The following is a 23,033-nucleotide window of genomic DNA, read 5'->3' as shown; positions in this document are numbered from 1 at the left end:
TTTGACAGTAAAATAACTTGGCGGGAAGTAAAGGTGAGGAGGGCAGCGGGTGAACCAACGGTCACATGTGCCTTCAACTCTTATGCAAATCTGTTTCATATGAGGAGGAGGTTTTAATTTTCAGAGGCTTTTCCTATTCAACTGTGTCCAACACCTTGCTTTTATCTTACACCACATTTCAAGTGCTTTCACTGAAGCTCACCCCCCAACAACACTGGAAGCACATGCAGAGTGAAATAAACTTCCCCAAGGTGCTGCACATTCAACCTAACGAGGCGACTGGAGCTCGGAGCTGCACAGCTGACAGAGAAGCTGAGTGATGAGAGACTGAGAGTGATGTTTGATGCCTGAACTAATGGAAATCAAACACTGTGAACCAAGGAAATGATCAAAAATAAGCTTTGCGCAGTAAAATCATGAATCCAGATTCTTCTAAACTCATTTATGGAGTCACAAAAAAACCAAATGAACACCCACATAGCTTTAATGTAACTGATTTGTATTGCTTTAATGTTTTTTTTTTCTCCTTAGGAACAGGTAAGCCATGACAATATAATGTAAATGATAAGCGCAAACAAAATCTGAGACCCTTGTGTACATCCATAGTAGCACATTCATATAAGCCCATCTGTACATAGGGGTCACAGAAACCTCTTCTTTTTCACTGAAACAAGGTAACTCTTGACTCAAAGCCAACAGGTACAATGCAGGTTTAGATTTTTTTTATTTAGACAACATTTATTTTTTGTGTTTTTTTTTTTTCTCTCCAAATGACTAAAAATGAAATTAAGCTTGTTAGTAGTCAATCAAGTGCACTGTACCTCTTTGCTTTCAATAAAGCGCCACCATACATTCCCCCGTTCGTACATTAACTGCGATAATGTGGTGATAATGCGACGATGAAACAAGATTTTTAAAAACATGTCAGGAAAAAAAAAAAAAAAAAAGAATAAATAAGAATAAATAAATCGTTGACTTTCGAGAGGGCTGGAGAAGACACCTTTGGCAGTCTGACAAAGCTGCAGCTGTCGAGCTTTAGCATCACGGTGTGAGACACGTCTAACTTTATTTACCTCCAGCACTGGCACCCATATGGAATTTATGTCACTCCTCTTTTGGTATAGTGAATATAAGTGCTTTGTTTACACACTTCCAATTGGGGCACAGCAGGCCTGTTCTCTCTTGAACGGGCGTCGGAGGTGGACACATTTTTCTAGCATTGAGACGCCAGTAAAAACAAATCAAAAAAACGCTTTAGTCATGTGCAGCTGAATGTCTCGCTGTATAAATGCAAGGGCCCCTGTGTTACATACATGAGCTTAAAACACCCATTCCTGCGTGTCCTGGCTGGTTCAGCTTTCTTACATTTGCTGCTAAAGCTGAGCAAGGTGTTGCAGTGTTAAGAGTGTGAAACACAAGAATGGGAACTGAGTAGCAGCTGAACATAAAAAAGCAACATGCATCCAGTCAGAATAGATGTAAAGTGTCTTTGGCAAAATCATAATCCTAACTGTCATGGGTGCATACAGCTGTTTTCATATTGCATTTGAGGTTGGCTTCTCAACTTTTTTTTTTTTTCGTGCTTCCCTTTTTCTAAGACGGGCATGTCTTTACCTTAGTATCTACCAGCTACAACGCATTGACTCCTATGAGTGTGCCTCAGCCGTGGAAACACACTCAGATGCTTCTGTCCATGCAATTCAGAATCTTGGCTTCTACCTCATTCATGCCCTACCTCGTTCTGAGAGAACGCGAAAATGAAAAACATGACGAGCCGAAAACAAACATATACATGTACAAAGTAATGTACACCATATATTCAAACACATTTCAAAATCGTCAGACTTTGAAATCATTAGCCAAAATAAGTATATATTTTTTTCTCAACCCATTAGGTAATCTTCTTTATCTAGACTGTACAACATATGTATATATGAGTAATCATGAGGGACCAAAGCAACAAAAATAAATACTTTTTCGCTATGTCACCTTTCAAAGTATTATATCTATGTACATTTATATCAATATCAATTTTCCTTAGCTTATTGTGAATGGTTGAGCGTGTGTTCAACAAGCAGGCATTTGCACACAGTGTGGAAACTCCATGTGTTCTTTTGTTTGTTTTTTTCTTTTCTTTTCCTTTGCCCTAAATCGTATCTAAATGTAAATTTTGACGACACTGTGGAAAAAACAAAGACCGGACTGTCCGGACAGTGAAAGGTAACCCTGGCTCAAATGGACCAAAATTAAAGAAAAAAAAAAAAAAAAAAAAAGTAAAAATAGAACATCTCACCATCATGTGACTACTTCAACAATGGGTTGTCTACTTCTTTTCAGGACTCTGAGGAGAGTACAAAAATGTTGTCTATTTCATGCAGTCTTTGACAAGTCATACAACCTCAGTGTACTTGTCTAAAGGTTTTTAAGTCGTTTTTAGCACACAGCATAGAATGTTTTCAGTGATGTTGAATGTAGCTATGAGGGAGGGTACATTTTGGGACAACAACATGCATAAAGAACAGTGCATAGGTCCAGGTCATTGGGCCAGTCCCTGGTGATTTCCAGTGTGTTTCAGTGGCAGCGTCTATCAACAGATCCACTAATGCAAGCAGTTGGTGATGGGCAGGTTTATGTGACGCTGGGGGAGGGAGGGGGGAGAGAGGGGAGAGGGGGAGGGTAGGGTCCAAGCCTGAATAAGTGGCGCCATCTTGTGGACAAAACAGTCTTCCTCTCTCCGTCTGCCATGCTATCAGGAGCTTGCTGATTTCAGGCGAGAGTAATCCAATAAGCGGGTTTTGAGAGAGAAAGGGAGAGAGAGAGCGATCGGGCTTGGACCGGAGGCCGAGGTGATGCAAGTGTGGCTGCACTGACACAAAGTGCGGTGACCTTAGCGTGGCGGGGGCGGGGGGTGGGGGGGGGTTTGAGTCTGGTCTGCTATGCGCAGTTTAGATCAGTCATTGTTTCACTGCAGAGCCCTTTCCAACACACAACAGACCTGGAAAAGACCACTCTAAGGATTTCACAATGACTTTTGTGGAAGGTAGAAGAACCAAGCTTAAAGATCAAGCTAACATGCATAAGGTCTTCAGACACTGTTTTGCTAAAAGCCATCAAGGCCAACTTTTTTCCTGAAGACAAGTTCAAGAAGAAACCGTATTTCTTTTCTTTTTTTTTTTTTTTGTTTTGTTCAACACTTCATCTTTTGAAAAGAGGAAATAATAATGGCTTAATAGCTACATCATTCTTGCACTTGTATTGCAACTACCTTTGGTAAATCAAATCAATCAAAACGACAACAGAAAACCCTGAAACATACAAGTCCTTACATGTTCCCTGACTAAACATAGCATTGTTCCTTTAGTCTTTAGCTAGCATTTTCTTTTAGTACAGGTTACCCTGTGAATAAATTCTCTCCCTTCAATGGCCTCCATGTTTGTCACGTTCACAGCTCCACACCACACATCCTCTAGCGCCACTTTGGATCCACACCAAATCCTTCAAATAGACTCTTCCAAAAAAGACCAAAGTCAAGACAAACCAGCAAGGCAGAGAGAAAAAAAGAGAGGAAGGAAACAGAAACAAACCAACAGGAAACAGAAAAAAAAAAGGGACGCCATCCAGTCCTGGCCAAAAAGACGCAGACGAAGATTTCTAAATGGCCACCGCCATTTACACGCTGGGGGGTTTCACCGTTTCATCATCTTGGAGACAAAGCTGACGATGGCGGAGGCGGGCTGGTCTATGTCCAGCTCAGCGAACAGGTGGCTGACATTGTCTGTTGTGCTTCCTTGTTTCCTTGCGACGAATCCGAAAAGCCTTGAATTAAAAAAAAACAACAAACAAAACACATCCGTGTTTAGTATTTTTTTGCTGGTATTTAGGCACCATAATGGTAAAATATGTCCAACATAATAACCTGAAAAAAGGAAACCAAGATGTATTTACATCTGTCCTCCAACCATTAAATATTTTAACTTACTTCACTGAGCCACCTCCTTCTTTGCCCCATCTACGGAAAGAAAACGAAAGAAACATTTGTTCATAAATCAAAAAACAAATCTTGTGTTTAGATATGTGCACAAAAGGGTCTTGAAGGTTCTTACTTTCTGTCCTGGGGATCAGTGTCACAGTAGGTTATCGTGTTGATGGGATAATGTCGCCTGAAGAAAAGTCTGCAGTGGGAGAAATGAAGAACACACACATTTTCATGGGTACTGAGAATAAACATGCAGGGGCCACATAGATTTAACGTATGGTTAAACATCAGCCACCTAAGCAGTCGTGTTGCAGCTAGTGTAGTCTTGCGTGTGTTTACTCACTTCCTCTGACTGTCAGTGAGCGTGATGCCCTGCGCGGACGCCTTGAAGTGGACGGTGGTCGCAGCGGGCAGAGGGTTGGTCGCCAGCGTCTGACTGATCGCCTTGGCAATGGCCTGAGGCCCCGTGAGAGATTCCATATCGACAGAGTTGATGTAGAGGACATTGCACGCTAGAAGTGAAACAGAGTCACTGTTAGTTAACAACAGATACAAGAGAAAAACGTGTGCATGCAGAGGATGGAGGCTGCAGTGAGGACAAGCTTACAGTGTTTCTCATGCTCTGCACATCTGGTAACAAATACAGTAAGATCTTTCACATTGAGAATATTTGAACAGTCCGTTTTCAGTTTAACACACATGCTTTTAAACCCTTTCCTAAAAACATGTCGTTTTTTTCCTTTAAGACAAAATCTAAGTTGGTCTGTGCTGCAGGTAAAAATGGAGGAAAAACTTGTTTCTGTGAGAGCAGGCATCACCGCATTCACATTCAGTCAAAGCGCATGACAGAGCAGAACAGTGCATTATTTACCATGGGCTTCCTCAGGAACCTTCTGGACTGTAAGGTAAAGGTGACAAGTGTGAGAGCAAGGGAACTGCTTTATGAAAGATTTGATGTAGAAACCGATGAAATGTGCTTCGAATTACAATTATATCCTGTCACATGGAACTTCTAACATCAAAATGTTGTCACTCTTCTTGTCCCTGTTTCCTCATTGAGAGAATATTAAAAAATGTTGTCAGTCTCTACAATGCGAGACCCTTTTCATGCTTACCTGCTCCCTGCTTGAGAAGTTCAACGACTGGATCAGTGGGCGTGGCGAGCTCCAACGCCTCTTCGTTTGGGTCTTTGAGTGACAAACAAAACAGAGAAGATATAAAAAAAAACAACAAAAAAAAACAGTTATGTCATAAAATTATTTTGCTACAGATTACACCAATGTTTAAATCAAATGTCTGAGCGACTGTGAAGAAGAGATTCGGGCTGACCTTTGGTGGGGATCATCAGCTTACAGGGCAGAGCCAGAGGAGTCATCGAGTGCTGGTACACCAGGGCAGAGAGACAACCTACAAACACAAAGTCACCTCTCTGCTAAACTGGATCACTTTGACATCAAGTGAAATGCTGGTCTATGAAAGTGATGTCTCAAACTCACCAAAGTAGGGTTCGTTGGGACAACCCTTCAGACGGACGCCCTTAGGGCTCGTCTCAATCAGGAAGTGCCTCACCAGCTCGTTAGTCAAGTCGCCAACTGCAAAAAACATTTGAATGCAAATATTCACCAAATCAAGGCCAAGGATTAGTCAAAAACTCAGTTATTTGGTTGCATTAAAAACTTAATGCTGCTAAAGAGTTTTCTTTCAACCTTTTTTGTTTTGTTGGACAGTCGGCGGGGGGCAGGCCACCTTCATGGCCAGACCGTAGGCCCCGCGGAAGGAATGGCTGTCCCTGATGATGAACGCCCCGGGCTCCCTGTCCTTCAACAGGTTGATGGCTGAAAGGTGGAGAGAGGAGGAGAACAAGGAGAAAAAAGAGAGACGAGAGGGATTGGAAAGGAAACAAAATGAGGGGAACGGGAGTCGTTGATCAAATAAAGTGGACGGGAGGAGAAAAAGAGGATAAACAGAGGGAAAGAGAAGATGAAAGGAGAATACACAATCAAGCAGAGAATGGCTGTCATTGCAATTTTACTCTCTTTCACTTTGGGATCAATAAACTCATCACGGTGGGTTTGAAAGGTGGAACTCTCACCTTGCTCTCTGGAGATGTCTGGCTTGTACCAGAACCTGGAGGTGTCCTGGACAAACTTGACATTCATCTTAATGTCTGGATAACCATCTGTTTGGACGGAAGGAGACAATGATTACAGGAGAAGACACAAACCTTCTGCGAGCTAGGATAAAAAAGTCATTCTTTCACTGTCTCACCATATATGGACTTGGAGATGTCTGGGAGCATGTGAGTGCCAGACAGATTTGGCGTGCTGCCTCCGCTGGCCGGTGTCGGTGTCAGGTTATTGTTGTCCATCCTCTCCGCGTCTCCGCTCGACATGTGCCTCTTCTCCGGCAACTGCGGGGAGACGGGGAAGGCGGGCGTGGAGGGCGGCTGGGCGCTCCCCTGGCGAGAAGCAGCCCCCAGCTCATCAGGTGTGCTGTGGCCGCTCGCTGCTGTGCGGCGCCCCATCAGGGGGCTGGGAGGCACACCAGCGGCTACTATTTTAGCGCTTCTGCCGATCAGAGGGCTGGAGGGGACGCCGGTCGGAGGCGGGTGTCTGGCCAGCGAGGGGCTGGCCTGACCCAGGCGTCTCTGTAGGGCGGGGCTTGGTGGCGTGTTGGTGGCCACTGTGCGGTGGAGGGTGTTGGGGCTGCCGGGGACGGTGTGGACGCCCATGATGTTGACCTGGGAGCCCTCGGGGGAAGCTGGTCTGTGGGGGTAGGAGAGGGCGGGGCTGTGAGGGGGGGCATCCGAAGATCCAATCCTCCTTCTGCAGACGAAAGCAAAAGTGGATGCAGTTTTATTACTTTCCCATCTTTGAACCAGCTCAGTGACTTTTTTATAACATGTGCTCCCCATTGATTTGCAGCTGATCTTCAACAATAAAACTAAGAGAAAAGGACAAATGCTCTCACCCATCAGTGCTGTGAATTGGACTGCTGGAGGAGAGAGGAGCGTTGAACGCTTGTGCTCTGGAGTCCCCAAAACTGCGATTATCTGAGGATCACAAAGCATCAGAACACACAAACACTGTCAGTCTCTACTTAGCGTTTCACACAACCTGACAGAACCTAACGGGATGCAGTTATCAGGCGTTGGAGTTGGTGTGACAGAAATAGAAAATGGTTCAGTCAAAAGTCAGTCGTAATAGAACAAAACATTCGGTCGAAATCTGGGATGCACAACTGAAAAGGAAAACATTTGGTTGCAGTGAAACACACAAATATTAAAAAAAGAAAAAGTGTAGCGGTCAGGAGGCTGTGCTGGCGTCGGGTGCAGAGGCGCTTATGGTATATTTCCACAGAAATGCCCTTACCTTGCTCTCCATCATTAGAATCAGAGTCTAACAGCGAGAAGAGATAGAAAGCGAGGGGAGGAGGAAGAAGAGGAGAAGATGTGTGGAAGAGGAAGGAGACAAGGAAGACAAACTTGAGTGGAAAGCAAGAACTGAAGGGTGTGTGTTAGCTATTAGCATTCAGTGGGAGTGTTTCCAGGAGTAAGAACAGATGTGAGCACCAGGGGGCAGCAGAGACTCATAGTTGGAGCCACTTTCTGCTCACTCAGCTACAGAGCTACAGCATGACATAATGCAGTGATGCTGCAATGCACTGGCAGCAGCTGAAGTCAAAGCTTCTGTATATCGACTATTCCGTTTGTTTTCCTTGACGTTGTTAAAATGATCTAATTTGGATCATTATGATGTTATGAAGTTCATAATTTGGTGTAATTTGGTGTAAATCAAGAATAAGCAAGAACAAGTTGAAGCATATGTCTATATTACACCTTTAAAATCTTATGGATAATAACTGGATCACCCAATGGAAAACAAACAGGACATTTACTTGTGAAATCTAATGTTTCAATTCTTTACCGAGACTTAGTATCAGTTAAGATCTGAATACCATGTCTGATGCGTGTCAACTGACCTGATCCACCGTGTTGATGTGGCTTCAGTCCCAGCGTTGACAAAGGAGTCTTGGCCAGACCTGGAGGAGAGCGAGCTACAGACAGACACACAAGCAAAAAGGAGTGAAACACATGACATGACATATGTAACTGCATAACATGATGACAGTGAGATGGGTAGAGTATAAAAAGCCATGCAAGGGTATGAAAAGACACAGTTCTCCACAACATGATGCTGGATCTACATGTTTGAAGTGGACTTGGTTAAGGTATTTTTATTTCAAGCACTGAAGTGTTTGTCTTTTTTAGATGTTCAGCTGATCCTTGCACTCGAAGATGTACAAGTAGAATGATTGAATAAGCCTAATTAACATTACAGAGCTTTTCATCAAATATTCCCTCATTAGTTGTACAAATTGAAATAGTTAAAGTGCAACAAAGTCACAGGAAACTGTACTGTGCGGTTTATTCTTGTATATATAGACTTCAGGATAATGTATTATTTGCTGCATTAGCTTCAGGTACAGTATCAGTATCCTCATTTATAATAGAGGAATTCACTTCCATAATTAAAATGGAATTTGTCCGAAAAGATGCGGCTGAAAATGAGTCAATGAGCACCCCACCACAACACAAGTACTGTACATAGTCATGAAAATGTGGGAGGATTTATAGCATGCTGTCACTCAAACAATGACTGGGTTTCGCACAGATTGAGACTGGAAGAGTTTGCGACACTGGATAAAGGTTGAAGGTTGACGAAGGTTGACATATTAATGTTTTTATGCGTGGTGGAAGAGACACACGAAAGTTGTCAGAAAACTGAAGAGTTATTTCTGAACTGAAAGGCCGGACGGATCGAAACACACCAAAGTAGTTTTATTCTGCAGCTAAACAGCTGAGGTGAAATGAACTCTTCAGTTTCATTAATCCAACTCTACAGCATGACGGGGAGTCTCACGGATGGTGGCGTGGCGAGGGTGAGGATGGTAAATATGACGTTTTGTGTGCGACAGAGCAGATTGTTACTGCAACAGCTGTGTGTTCAGGACCGACTGCAGGTGGGGGGGTTGGGGGAGGAGGGCAGAGCTGGTTCACAAAGGTGTCCGGTTCACAGACCCGCTGAACAGGATGGTCGTCGGTGCTGTGACTGAGTGGGGTGTCTCCAAATCTAATGTCTCAAGGGGTTTGGTTGAATTAGTAATACATTTTATTAGATGTGTGTGTGGGTGTGTGTGTGTGTGGCCTCCTTTCACTTTTCAATAAGTGCTCATCTTCCTTTAAATATTGCCAGTAAAAGAAAGAAAGAGGGAAACGAGAAAAGAATGAAAGAATGCTAAAGTGTGTGAACATAATTTCCCTTTTCATCCACTTCTCTTTACATTTGTATTTCCTAAATTTGCTTCCCAAAGAAAAACATGACACGTTGACAAATGATTTCCTCTTGCCATTCAAAACCATGATTTGCACACACCTGCTCTGTGCTATTGTTTGCTGCCAAGTCATGCAATATTTAGGTTTTGCCTGAAGCAAATTCAAAATGTGTTTTTTGAGTGCTGTGAAAGGTGCAGTGTGATTTAAATGTGGGTTTCCAAAACTTTTACAACACTGGGACTATCAAAACTCCTCTTTACTTGCTGAAACAAAACCATTGGCTAAGGCTTTCACCTCAAAAACAATTGATTAATCAGCTAATCACTGCAGCTTGGCTCACAAGCTGAAAATGTTCATTAAACTACTGTAGCAGTGATCAGCTGTTGTTTTCATTTCACCCCTGCAGACAGAATGGTTCAGTGGAGGAGAAGGTCCACCTTATGCAAATACCCTCATCCTGCAGCATGTACTTAAAAAAAAAAAATCCATTTGCATCCTCAGTTTCCTGCAGGACTCACAAGACAGTGATGGATCAGAGCTTCGCCTGCGTCTTGCTCCTGCTGAGCTTAGCCTTTGGCAAGTACGTCTACATCGAGCAAAAAAAGACCTGGCATGAAGCTCAGAAGTACTGTCAGATGTTCTATACAGACCTGGCTCCTGTCAGCAATAAACACGACATCTACCAACTTGAGAGGCTTGTCGGTGAGAGCGAGGACTACTTCTGGATCGGAATGGAAAGAGATTCCACAGACACTTTGAAATGGATGTGGTCAGGCGGCGGCGAGGTGTCCACATTTTTCTGGGCACTGGGTGAGCCCGACAACCGACAGCATGAAGACTACGTTATGATTCATTACAACAGGATGTACGATGCAGAAGCAGACTTTGAAGACCACTTCTTCTGCTACAGGGTGGTTGTGGTGAGGGAGAGGAAGATGTGGAAGGAAGCTTTGGATTACTGCAAGAAGTATCACCGCGACCTGGCCAGCGTGGGGTCAGAGACAGAGATGCTGCTGATCCAGAAAGAGTTAGGAAAAAATGTCACCACGGAACGCGTCTGGATCGGTCTGCATTTGTTCTCTGGACACTGGCTGTGGGTGGACAGACGGCCGCTGGATTACGAGGCCTGGGGTCAGGGGAACAAGTCTGCATGTCCGAAAGCCAACCTGCGGTGTGCTGCCTTACACGTGATGGGAGGGAAACAGAGTAACAGTGCGGACTCTCCTCTGGTCACTAATGCCACAGAGGGAACAGGAGCGGTTCACACTCATCACACAGGGTCTGTCATGAATACTACAGCAAATACTGAGCTGAATATTCCTGGAGTCAGTCAAGCAGCTACAGGTGTGAAACAAAGTGTATGGGAGGCTCATGACTGCGAGGAGAGACTCCATTTTATTTGCTACTGAGTTTACGTTTTGAAATGGTCGGTTTATAGGTTGATTTGTTATAGTTAAACTTTGGACAGGTTTTGTGAAGTAGTTTGCTGCTACAGGGACGGGTTTTGCTTAATCTTTAGCACTTTGATCCTTTTATTTTTTGGTGTGAATCCATGTATTTGTATAATACACCCCTTTTATTTATTTATTTGCTGTATTTTATCCTCTTTTTCTTTTCTTTTGTGTTTTGTTTTGTAGAACTAAACTGGTGAATATATATAGAATAAAGATAAATAAAAAATTTGAATAAAATAAATAAACATTTGTTTTCTTGATGTCATTATGTAATTCTTTCCTGGCTTTTCTCATCTGTCTTTTCACTCATTAAGTCATTTTTTTTAACAATTACAGACAGACAACAGAGAGGTAAGAGTCAGTGCTCAGAGGATTTAGACAGCGCCCCCTGTCTGCAGGCAGAGTGGACCTACACATGTTGAAGTAAGGAGTCTGTGGCGACACGGGGAAGCTGGGGGTCTGTGGAGAATTCTCACCACCGCCTCCAAAAGTTGGACTGTTGAAACCGTCCGCCTTGTCGTCCTCAAACGCCTCCCGGTAGCTGTGCATGGGACCCTTGAAAGACAGAGAACATTTTAGTTAATCTAATATATCAGCACCAACAACAACAAAAACCTGAAGAGGGAAATATTCTTATGTGAAAATGAATCTCTATTAGCAAAGAAGGCTTCTCTAAGCACAATCAGACACAGACTGAAGTACAACACTCTCTTAGTTATTTTCAACTGTTGTGCATTTTGCCTCGAGCTGAATGAGATGACAGTGTAAAAGGTTAAACAGCGTCTGCAGGCAGTGCACGGTTCCCACGATGTGCACATGGTTGGACCATTAGGCTGAATACTGCACCTCTCTGGGTCTTCCTCCTGGGTTAAGGGCCAGGTTGTTGGCAAAGTCTGGTGAATGACTTGTCGGCGGATTGTCATGGCCGCTCTGGTACTGTCCCTCGCTGGTGGTCCGACGCCGGCCCGTCTCTTGCGTTACTTCTGGGGTCATCCCTCTGGAGCGAACTCCTGCAACACCCCAAAATATTCACTGTGCGGAACTGTCAACTCATGAAGTATGTTTTCCAAACTGCTTTTTATACTTCTTGTGTAACACTTTATTAACATTCAGCAATATTTTTCCGGAAGTACGCCATCAAAAGTGGAGAAGAGGTTTAAAGTGTAAATATGTGATGTAGAGGGAATAGAAAAAGCAGTGTAAAGGGACAAATAGAGCAGAAACAGGAACCGATGAAGAAAATAATCATAAAAGATCTTAAAAAGTTTTGAAAAATGGCTGGGAAGCAGAGAAGGATTCAACAAATGCAGGAACTAAAAATGTCAGAAATTAAAAGCGAGGGAAAGTGGACAAACCAGAGAAGGAATAGGAGCGATGGCGGTCAGATTGTTGCGGTGTAATGCTTGCACTGATGCCCCGAATACGAGCGTTGTACTCTGTTCCCGGGGAGGGAGGTCAGGGTGGTGGGTGGGAGGCAGGAGGTGGAGGAGGGAGGTGAGAGGAGAGAGGTGCAGAGGAGGAAGCAAATGGTGGGAAGGGTTGTCCATAGAGCGGAAAAGATGGATTGTACAGAAAAGGAGAAGAAAAATCAAAACAGAAATGAATCTAATGAAGTGAAGAGAAAATTAAAAGATGTTTATCAAATGAGATGATATCTTTTTCATAATCCAATTAAGTGATACAAGGTTCATGATTACAGAATGTGAACAGCAATATAACAAAAGCAGACAGCAACATCTGCATCAGACTCTGCATCATCAGGTCCATCTCTAACAAACCTAAAAATGAGGAATTTACAACTTTGCTCCACTGGGAGGCGCCTGGGAGCTTCCACATGGTTTCACATGAATGGAAACATGAATGCAGACAATGCATGGAAGCAGGAGCCTCCGAACGCCTGGCTATTCTTACTCTTATCCTATCTCCCCCTCTCACCAGCACTGGCGTATTTCATGCTGCAGAGCTAATTTTATGGGCACAGGTCACTCCTGTGGAGTGGCACCCCATGATGAATCAGTAACAGGAACTGCCGAAACCTGCTCTGCTCACGTGCTGTTTGGTGAAGAGGACTAAAGATGCTTCCTGCTGAAGTTGTAACATTATTGCCTCAAGCTCTAAATTAGGTCTGTGCTCATTCCAGTGAGCCTTGTCGTTTTGGATTCACACATGTTGCCTATGTATAATTTTCAGGATCGTGGAAGTCATTTTAGCCTATTTACAAAAAATAAAACTCTTTAAATGAAATTCTTCAAATAACATAACTTGGATGATTTCTCCCTAATTAAGTAAATATCTAATGGCTGATTGTGGAAATGAGGCACATTATAAACAATAAAAACAATATCTCAAAGTCTTACCAGCGATGCGGTGAGCCACCAGGCCTTCCAAGTTTAGTGTCTCCTCCTCTGCATCTTGTTCCCGGGCCAAGGAGGAAGAGGAGGTATCCTTGGGCTGGGGGGTGAGAGCGGGTAGAGGGGAAGAGGAAGCACTGTAGCCTGGGTAAGGAGACGAACCCTGCAGGTCTGAGGAGTGGGAAACCCCGCCGCTTGGGTATGAGTTCACAGGCTTCAGCGGTGCCTGCTGGTTCAGATTAGAAGAAGGATCAGTGGGGTAATGGTGGGCTGGTTGGCGTGGGTGGAGGTAGGGCTCAGGGGTGTGTGTTGGGGTGGTGTTTTGGTGTTGGTAGCTGGCGTTGGGCCTCTGGGGAGAATAGACTGGAGACTCCATAACTGGGCTCTGGTTGGGCAATGTTGACACTCTCCCAGCCGATCGGTGAAAGGAATTGTTGACCGACCCGGAGTTGTTGTAGCCGTGGATGGCAGAGTCCGCTTGGTACGAGGGTCTGGCAAGGGTCTGGGAGAAGGGCGCCTGTGATGAATTCAGGTTGTTGTCCCCAGGGGGCGCACTGTGGGACTTGGACATGTGGGAGTTGATTGGGTCCAGGTCGAGCATGAGCATGTTGAGTGCCTCGATGGACTGCTCAATGTCTCGCTGCGAGGCTGGGGTGGGGAAGTGGGGCAAGCTATGTGTTGACTGGAGAGGAGGGCCGAACGGATCATCTGGGAGGCTATACTGGTGCCAAGTGTTGAGACCTCTTTGAACGGCCTCTCGGCTACTGGTGCTCCTCTCCGGGGCCCTGGGCATCAGTTTAGGATTGGTTTCAGGGCTGCTGGGTGGCGGATTCCCCCACATCCCCCCTCCGTTCTGGTAGTTGTTGTATCCCCCTTGTGGTGATGCAGAGTCCACAGACCTCTCCTGCATCGCCGTGGGAGTTCGAACTCCATGCACAGGCATTTCTGTCAACTTTTCTCCAAGAACGCCTCTCTCAAGGTACGGCCCGTCGTTCTGCCCACTGACAGGCGTCTGTGACGGGTAGTAGAGGTCAGCTGGTGTCGCCTGGCCGTCTAGGGAAGAAATTGTGCCCAAACTGTCCACACTGTTGCCCTCTTGGCTATTGGGCAGCTCGTCGTCGAGAATATCTGTCTCCCGCTCCTCAGTCGAAGGGGCACCCACCAGCCTGGTGTGGCCCCCGTTGACGTGCACCTGTGCCGGGACCAGGTGTCGAACTCCTCCTCCTGGACTGGTGGATGTGGACAGGTAGGCTTGCCGTTGATGAGTTGGCGCCTCAAGGCCGCTCAGAAGCTGATCGAGCTCTCTCTTCTCCTGTGGGCTGAGTGGGGGGTTGGTCACGGTCGGGTTGTTGTGGTTCACGGCGTTCTGCACGGACTGGCTGTGCTCATCGGTGCGATCGGTCTTGATGGATGCGGTAGAGTTGCCTGAGTCGCTGCTCACGGAGAGGGTGTGGTCGACAGCAGGGAGGGAGGCGTGGCCTGCCACAGGAAGTGTCTGGTCAGCGGTTTGGAGGGGATGGTTGGCGTTCTGCAACGAGTTCTTGGCACTGGTCAAGGGGTTTTCATGGACTGGGAGGCCGTTGATGGTGACAACTCCCTCCAGGGAGTCTTTCTTGCGGACCCGGGCATAAAGGCTTCCGTCAAGTGGACCTTGGGTATGAACAACATCTGAAAGACACATAAAGAGACATATACGGAAATTATTAAACTACATCCATGTTTTCATGCAGTTCCAAACACACACAGAATCAAAACACAGAACACAATGAGACACACATTTGTCTGTTTCTTTCTGTAGATGATTCAGACAAGTACGAATCCTCCTTGAGGTGATTTAAATCATCTGGTCCTCATGCACATGGTTTCATTACGTTTCATTGGCTCCAATCATCAAGTCATTTTTGCACAGGACGGGATCACTCACACCACAGGCACAGTGACCCCCCTCTGCACCCTTTTATTTGACCTGAGGTTCAGCGTGCAGCCCAGCCGCCAGCAACACAGCACCTCCAGCTCTATTAATAGCCAATTTGCAGGACCAAAGCCCCTGTCACGTTGCGTCAGTGCAGGCCCACATGGTCTGACGTGAACCAGGGCGTATCCTGTCCAACACATGGAAACAGCTGGTCTGTGTGAGCCAAAGAGAAGAGCAGCAGTGCCAGGTTGAAAGCCCTGAGCTGGACTGGGAGACTTGAAGAAGTCAAGTTGAATATCTGGCTGCTGAATCATGATTTGCATAGTGATTGCATACATGTTGTACAACACTGCAAATGACAGTATCCACAATATTTCTTCACAGGAATGTTTTACAGACACTGTATGCATATAAAAATAAGTACAGCATATTTGTGTTATCTATGTTCTGCTGCACGTAGCTTGTAGCAAACTGGGCAGGGCAGGAACGGAACAACTAAACCAAATTCCTTTGGCCTGGCTACACCTCAGATGAAGGAATGGAGAGTAACTTTAGCTGGGAAAACTTTCAAAACAGTCTTTAGGCTTCCACATTAACCCTGACTGTTGTGTAGTTATGCCTGTGAAAGAGCCTCATACTGAAATCAAGTTACTTTCCAGATGACAGCAATTAAAAACATTAAGCATGGGGGTGGGGTGGGGTGTGTGTGTGTGTGTGTGTGTGTGTGTTGTGTGTGTGTGTGTGTGTGTCTCCATCTGTTTATAGTACCTGTAGAACTCATTTGAAATTTCTTGGACACACATAGCCCAGCTCATGTCATCACATTTGATTTGAGGGCAAGATCTATTCTAGCAACTGACTCCTCCATTCAAATCATACAGTGAGCCCTAATATATCATTTTTTTTCATTTGAATGTGAATAAAATATATTTATATTTTTAAAAAAGAGGGAAAGAAAACATACTACAACTCATTTACGGCACGTGAACACATAATCGTGGGTGTGTGCAGTAGTGTAATTCACACAGTTAAGATCAAATGTGCACTACAATTACAGGGCAGGGCAACTTTTCAAACTGTAAAACATGACACTGGCTCCATGAAACACAACAATCACACGTGCACCATGCTCATTCTGTGGTCACACTTATGCTTACAGGAAGAAAGTAATACACCAACACTGGCTTTTTTTTTTTTTTTGCAAAGCGATATACACGACATATATACACGGCTGGCTCGTGTGTGGGGTGTTCCAAATTGAGCAACCCCTGGGGACAGATGGTGGATCACTCGGGCCGCAGCTATTTCAAAACCCATGTCAACAACAACTCACGACCACAGCAGCAGCAAGAGCGAGCGGGCAGGCGAGGAAGCTGTAAACACTGTTGACTCCTGTGGTTGTTTTTAATGATGACACTGGGATTAACATCATGGGAGTACAATGCAAGGTTTAGTATTACATTTCATGTGGAGTTCAGTCCAATCCGTTACACCTAATTCATAATTCACGTAAAAGTTACATTGTTGGTTCAATATTTTCTAGATACTGAATATTAATTTTCTTATATTGGAATATTAAATACGTTCTGTTTAGAAAATTCTTCAAATCAGAATTGATATATATAATAATAAACTTTATGTAGCACTTTTCAAAAATAAGTGCTTCACAAAAAAAAAAAAAAATACACATCTCTACCTCATGGTATCACAAACTCAGTGAAAGCATCTTCCTTACCTGTAGCGCGACCAATTTTTCTTTTAGTTTTTCTTCTCAAAAAATCCCAAAAGATGAAATATTTCCTCTTCTTTAGTCAGTTATATTGAGATTAAAAAGCCACATGCTGTCCACATTTCATTCTATACATCAATAGTCCTTCAGCTGCCTCTGTGTGACTGAGCTTTCTGCCTCTGGGCTTCTTCCCTCACTCTCTCTCTTTCCTCTCTGATTCATGTCCTCCTATCATCCAACATGTGTTCTACTGGAGCGAGGCGGGGCTGTACCACTGAAGCTGCCGAGAGGGGTGAGCTGGCACTCTGGGACGATCTCTGGACTGTTCCCGGCAGCGAGGGAGGGACTCCCCCGCTGCCATCACCTCCACCCCCACCCTGCTTGCCTGGGAAGAAATGTCATTTCAAATAAACTACAGCTCCCACGCCATCTGTCTGCCTGGCACTGCAGTACCCCTGTCTGGTGACATCATTAGGGGGGATCCCCTCACTCAGGGTTACCCCCCCCCTTACCCTCAACCTGAGTATCTGCAGGTCTTACAAAGCAAAGTTCAACCCTTTTTTGCAAAGAAAGCTTCCACTGCAGGACATAAATCCTTAATAACTGTATTTTATTAATTTTTAAGGCCTTAAATTTGGATAATCGACAGTATTTCTAAACTTTTCAGTGAACAGTGGTTGACATTTTCCACCAACTGAGCTCTCTCCCTCTCTCTTTTACTCTCTGACCTTTAGCCATAGGGAATTCCCTTGTTCTAGTACATAAAGGATGATCTTTCAGTGCTCTGTGGCAAAAACCACTGAAGTCTGCCAGGGTGACACTTTTTCCAGCTGCTGGTTAACTCTATCCTGAGGTTAAATCAGGAGAGCAGACAGTGCCATTTGACATGTCACAGCTCATTGAGGAAAGAAAAGTACAGACAAACTGAAAATGTACAGAGCAACAACTTTTGGGTAATAGCGCTCAAAATGTTGCTGCGGTATCATAATTATAAACATATTCCCAGGAAACATTTTGATTTATTTTTGATTTAGTGTCTCAATTTGGTGCTTGTTACTGGGGATGCTGCGTAAAAGGTTTCCACTGAACCACCACAGACCCACAAATACCAACTTTAGCTGCTCTTTCAAATTCAAATCATCCAGGTCCATTCAAAAATGTTTGTCAAACTTCCCGAGCGCACCCCAACCTACTGCTATGGACGACATCCTCCAAATTCCCTCCAACCTAAAAGGCTTCATTTCAAGAATCTACTCCAACATATCATCTCTAGGAGACACCTCTCTCAATAAGATTAAAGGGAAATGGGAGGAGGAGCTTGGGGATGTAATACCTGAGGAATCCTGGGCTGAGGCTCTGAAGAGAGTCAATGGAACTACTTCATGTGCTAGGCTAGGGGTAATTCAGTTTAAAGTCTTGCACCGCACCCACCTCTCCAAATCTAGGCTGGCCAGATTTCATCCCGAGATGGATGAGAATTGCAGCAGATGCCATGCTGCCTCGGCAACACTAACACACATGTTCTGGTCATGTTCTTCCCTCTCAGACTACTGGTCAGCAATCTTCAGAACTCTTTCACAGGCATTATCCCTAAATCTGTAACCTAACGCCTACTCTGCCATCTTCGGTATAGTGCCAGCCGAACAGCAGACTATCAATAAGCATAAGGACGTATAGCATTTGCAACTCTACTTGCCCGTAGGAGGATCTTATTGCACTGGAAATCCTCCAGACCACCCAGCGCCTCCTTATGGATGAGTGACGTTATGCTTCATTTAAGTCTTGAAAAGATCAAACACACACTGAGAGGGTCGAAAGACCTCTTCTACTCCACCTGGAGTCCAATAATGTCTTTCATTAACAAACTTAAAACCCTTCCTGACAACTCGTGAATCCATGTTCACAAGGTCCTGAGGGATGATGCATGGTGTCGCACAGCAAACGCAGCCTCCTCACTTATTCTTAAGCTTTACTTTCAAATTAGCTACCGCCACTTTTTTCTTTTTTTTTTTTCTTTCTCTGCTTAATTACTCATACCTGTTGACTGATACCCTTATATATATCAATTTCATAACTTTTATTCATCTATTTCTTTACTCATTTCCTTAGATTAGGATGCACTCGATGTTGTAGGGTGGGGGGGTGGGTGGGGTGGACGTATTTGTATATGTGTTCTGTGAAAAAGAAAAAATATTACCTTTTTGTACAACTGTCTTCTTATACCTTGTCCTCAATAAAAAGATATTTGAAAAAAAAAAAAAAAAAATGTTTGTATATTTTCGAAAAAAGTGATTTGCAAATTAACCAAAGCTCAAAAAATCCATCTAATAAAGATGTGAAAAACTTTTCTTTTTGTTCAAACATCCCAAAATTCTTGTCATGGCTCTGTTAAATGTATACCAATGGGGTAAAATCAGACACAAAAGTCAGAGGATTGACTGACTCACAGGTGGAGTATGAATGTTTCCGGAGTGAGTCTCCTTAAACACTTTCCTTGCTATTTTCTCTCACTCACCAACGGGGGGGGGGTGGGGGGGGGGGGGGGGGTTGAAAAGAACGGAAGTGACAAACAACGCTGGGCATGACAGGAACTCACTGAACGAGCGCCACCAGGTCACAACCTTTACATTTGCCACACACTTGGCATGTGCGTTCGCTGGGAAACAAACACGGGCTTGTACGCATCACTGCAACTACATATACACACATGCAGTATTTTGTGCGTGTACGGAGGCGACCGGTGTTGAAACAACTCTCTGTTCAACCCAGCTGACCTTGAGATGAGCAGCTTGTTTGCAACCGTCTGACCTGCTGATATGCCCTTGAGCAAGACACAGAATCTCAAACGAGCTTAAACTTACTTAGTGGACCTACATTTTATAAGGTAAATTCAGTTTGCTAGTTTCATGCATTACAAAGGTTGTTGTTTGGCTGTCAAGTCCTGGACGTCAGAGCTTCCTTCAGCAACAATCATCATCAAACCAGCCTCAGCAATAGTGTAATATTACAAGGCCGTTAGGGTATAATGATATAATGGTATAATGGTGTAATTACTGCCGGGAAGGAGGAAATCAGCCCAACAAGTTATGGCTTTCAGAAAAAGATCAGCAGTCTGATATTTGTCCTTTTGACTGGTGTTTAACGTGAGGAGCCAAGTAATTCACCAAACTGTAACCCAATGCATCTCATAGCCAAAGTGGAAAGTTGAATTACCAGTTACATTTTTCTATGTTTATAAAGGTTATACGGGTGACGAATGAGATAAGATATATCCTATGTTGGATTTTGCATTTAAACAGAGCGATGGAGATATCATCCAGCTATGATGACACACAAAAAATGTCTCTGCATGTCACCTACTGCACAGTAGCATCAGTGTCAAGGAGCTTCAGATGTGAACAGCAATAGTCACCATATGGCACAAACAAGCCGCTCACCATCTGAACAGAACAAATAGTTTTCTTCTGCTGTCAATAAATACTGTAGCTGCAACAGACCTCAAATTAGATCAGTTGAGTCACTGAGGCCCGGCTACCACAAATAGCTAACAACTTGTTTCCTACTGTGGTAAACCAGTGAAACACGCCATTCTCCCTGCTTCAAAGGACAAAGCCACGTTTACCGCTACTCATTAACATATTCAATAAAATCCATATCAGGTTCCAGAAGTCTTTGTACAATAAGTATGAAGAAAAAACCTACTTTAATCCTACAGTTTAAACAAAATGCAAAAACATATTTAGTACCTAAATAGGCCTTCTCATCAATTTAGGTTTAATGTCGGCCTCTCTCTCTCTCTTTCTCGTTCTCACTCACACACACAAACCCACACCTGTCCATTCTCTGTATTGTGTCATGTGACAGGTGCTTTCGTCTCTTGTGAAAGTGCCACAGGCATTGCTCATACATCACTACACACACACACACACACACACACACACACACACACACACACACACACACACACACACACACACACACACACACACACACACACACACACACACACACGCAGCACATGCTTCTCGGCTGTATTCTCTTAAGTGTTTGCTTGAGTGTCTCATTGCCACATCACAGCCTTGGAGGCCATTAAAAAGCCATTTAAACACCTGTGGCCAATGGTTTATTATAAATAGACAATGTGCTACAACCACTTTTATTGCTGTATCAAATGGACCGGCTGGGATGTGGATTATATACATACTGTAGTTAGTACATGTGAGATTAACAAACACAGGGTGACTCAGGAAGCCCATTTGTCAACAGCAAGATGGCTGGTATATGATTGGATATGAGTGCTTGGTACTATTGCTGAATTTTTGACTTTTAGCTCAGAAATAACTTACTTGGTTCTTGGTTTTAAGGATGAATGTGGGAGGTCAGAAGCAGGACTAGAATAATCACCCCCATATGGGTAAAACATGAATGCTGGATTAAAATGTAAATTAAAACCATCTGAAAAACCACCAGGATCCTATGCTGGCCCATGGTAAACCAATTAAATTAATTGATTGAAGTTAATTTAACACTGGTGATCATTTTTGCCTCCTTCACATATTATAATCAGTTGATTTAAATACATAACACCAATCTTTCCAGATTAGGAACAAATTTCACCAGGATCCATAAAGGAGTTCCTCAGGGCTCTGTTCTATGACCACTTCTTCACTTTCCTTATTATTATTTTTCATCAGTAAAATATTGTAAATTAAATTTATGGATGACACCATTTTGAAGATATGCAGGGATTAGGTAGCATTATTTACTATATTAATCCTAAAGAAACTGACATACCACCAATACATTTTTTATTTGTTTTTGGGCAGATTTTTCCTTCAGATTCTCTTATCGCCCACTCCAGAAGTTTCCAGGCATAGTGGAAAGTTATAGATGGGCTTGACACCCTTGTACGGGACACGATGACCTTATAAAACAGACCAAACCCATTTTTTACAAAGTGCAGACACATATAAATATAGAAACACACCTAACAGTTACACGGTTGATTAAAGGGTCCCGAAGTGGGTCTCTCAGGAAAGATGTCTGCAATGATGGTTTTATTAGATATGGTGTATGATTTCATGTAGGTTTATAAATGCATATATGAACTTGCATGCATCCAGACACACGCATCTATTTAGAGTGGGAAGGTGACCTCTGTTAGAAAGGTCTCTTTGGAGGTTTATAGGTCAGAAGGAAACTGGGTGTGTATGTGTGAGAACAGTAAAACTGGGAGGTTGGGAAAAGTGTAGCGCCCTGCTTGAAAGAGGACCGGGATGACAAAGATGAAAAGAGCCATTTTTTTCTCCAAAGCTCATTTAAGACAAACTTAAATAATGTGAAACGTAAAGTTTAGCAATGCCAACTGCTAGTAGTTCTGTGAAATATCAATATGTACTATAACTTTCAACACATGGTATTAACATTTTAACTGAGTTGGTGGCTGGCATGTAAAGCACAAACATCTAAACACACATACACACACACACACACACGTGGTGATGTCAGCGAGCCATCGGGTATCTCACAGCAGGATGTGACATTCACTTTCACAGCTTTCATATCACCGTGACGACGGCCAGTCTGCATGCCAACAGTGGGTGACTGGGTTTGACTGACAACTGGCTTGTCTTAAAGACCTGTGTGTTCGTGTGTGTACGTGTGCGTGTGTGTGTGTGTGTGTGTGAGAGAGACACAAGGAGACCTGCAGAAATATCCTCATTATGCCATTTAATCCAGTGTTTGGTCTTAAAATGGGAAACATTTCCGTGGTAACTTCACTTACTTCCAGTGCAAATACATACTACATACTTATAAACATCAGAAAAAAAAACATAAAGAACTATTTTACATGTATTATAAAGAAATACGGCTGCAAATAGGCCACTGAGATTGGTCATATTCTTGCAGCAGAGCATGAGAGAAACAGAGACAGCCTCATAAGGGATGATGTGACAGTCGATCAGTGAAAAAGGTGTCATGGATGCTGTATCAGTGATTGGCACAAGGAAAACTGTCGCGGTTTTATATTTGCCATGTCTGCCTCTCAGTCCATCTATCACTCAGTGTCCAGCTGTCACAGTTTGAGGTAACGTGACTGTATCAGTGTCTGTCTCCAAGATTACTTTGAGGGTGATGTCATCCAGCTGCCCGTCTGCCAACTGAGTGACTGTCATAAAAAGCTACCTGTCTGACTGTCTCTATGTCTGTCTGTATATCTGACTGACAACAGGCTACTCTCCATATCAGATTCACGTCATCTCTTTACTTTTT

At 43.8% G+C, this 23,033-nt stretch overlaps 2 protein-coding genes across 12 annotated transcripts in view; one reads left to right on the top strand and one right to left on the bottom strand.

Annotated features, from left to right (window-relative positions):
- Window positions 1-489: 489 nt before the first annotated feature.
- The window catches only part of tns1a (tensin 1a), an 85,963-nt gene continuing 63,419 nt past the window's right edge, over window positions 490-23,033 (bottom strand). For 5 of the 11 annotated variants that reach the window (XM_056370116.1, XM_056370107.1, XM_056370108.1 and 2 more), the window contains 17 exons: window positions 13,123-14,784; window positions 11,612-11,775; window positions 11,179-11,320; window positions 7,958-8,032; window positions 7,348-7,374; window positions 6,947-7,028; window positions 6,245-6,801; window positions 6,069-6,155; window positions 5,683-5,811; window positions 5,473-5,568; window positions 5,306-5,383; window positions 5,092-5,163; window positions 4,848-4,874; window positions 4,320-4,488; window positions 4,104-4,172; window positions 3,980-4,009; window positions 490-3,816 (listed from right to left, as the gene is read on the bottom strand). In XM_056370116.1, coding sequence (XP_056226091.1) covers window positions 3,687-3,816; window positions 3,980-4,009; window positions 4,104-4,172; window positions 4,320-4,488; window positions 4,848-4,874; window positions 5,092-5,163; window positions 5,306-5,383; window positions 5,473-5,568; window positions 5,683-5,811; window positions 6,069-6,155; window positions 6,245-6,801; window positions 6,947-7,028; window positions 7,348-7,374; window positions 7,958-8,032; window positions 11,179-11,320; window positions 11,612-11,775; window positions 13,123-14,784 — 3,596 coding nt within the window. In that variant the 3' untranslated portion in view covers window positions 490-3,686. Of the gene's footprint in view, window positions 3,817-3,979; window positions 4,010-4,103; window positions 4,173-4,319; window positions 4,489-4,847; window positions 4,875-5,091; window positions 5,164-5,305; window positions 5,384-5,472; window positions 5,571-5,682; window positions 5,812-6,068; window positions 6,156-6,244; window positions 6,802-6,946; window positions 7,029-7,347; window positions 7,375-7,957; window positions 8,033-11,178; window positions 11,321-11,611; window positions 11,776-13,122; window positions 14,785-23,033 lie in introns of those variants that run through there. The other 6 variants (XM_056370110.1, XM_056370117.1, XM_056370112.1 and 3 more) reach the window with 5 other exon arrangements.
- LOC130165141 (uncharacterized) lies at window positions 8,057-11,172 on the top strand. The gene has a single exon (XM_056370118.1). The coding sequence runs from the start codon at window positions 9,752-9,754 to the stop codon at window positions 10,718-10,720; it is 969 nt and encodes a 322-aa protein (XP_056226093.1). The 5' UTR covers window positions 8,057-9,751; the 3' UTR covers window positions 10,721-11,172.

This window comes from Seriola aureovittata, chromosome 24, assembly GCF_021018895.1.
Source record: "Seriola aureovittata isolate HTS-2021-v1 ecotype China chromosome 24, ASM2101889v1, whole genome shotgun sequence".
NCBI classification, from domain to species: domain Eukaryota; kingdom Metazoa; phylum Chordata; class Actinopteri; order Carangiformes; family Carangidae; genus Seriola; species Seriola aureovittata.
This window is presented reverse-complemented; position numbering and strand designations above follow the sequence as displayed.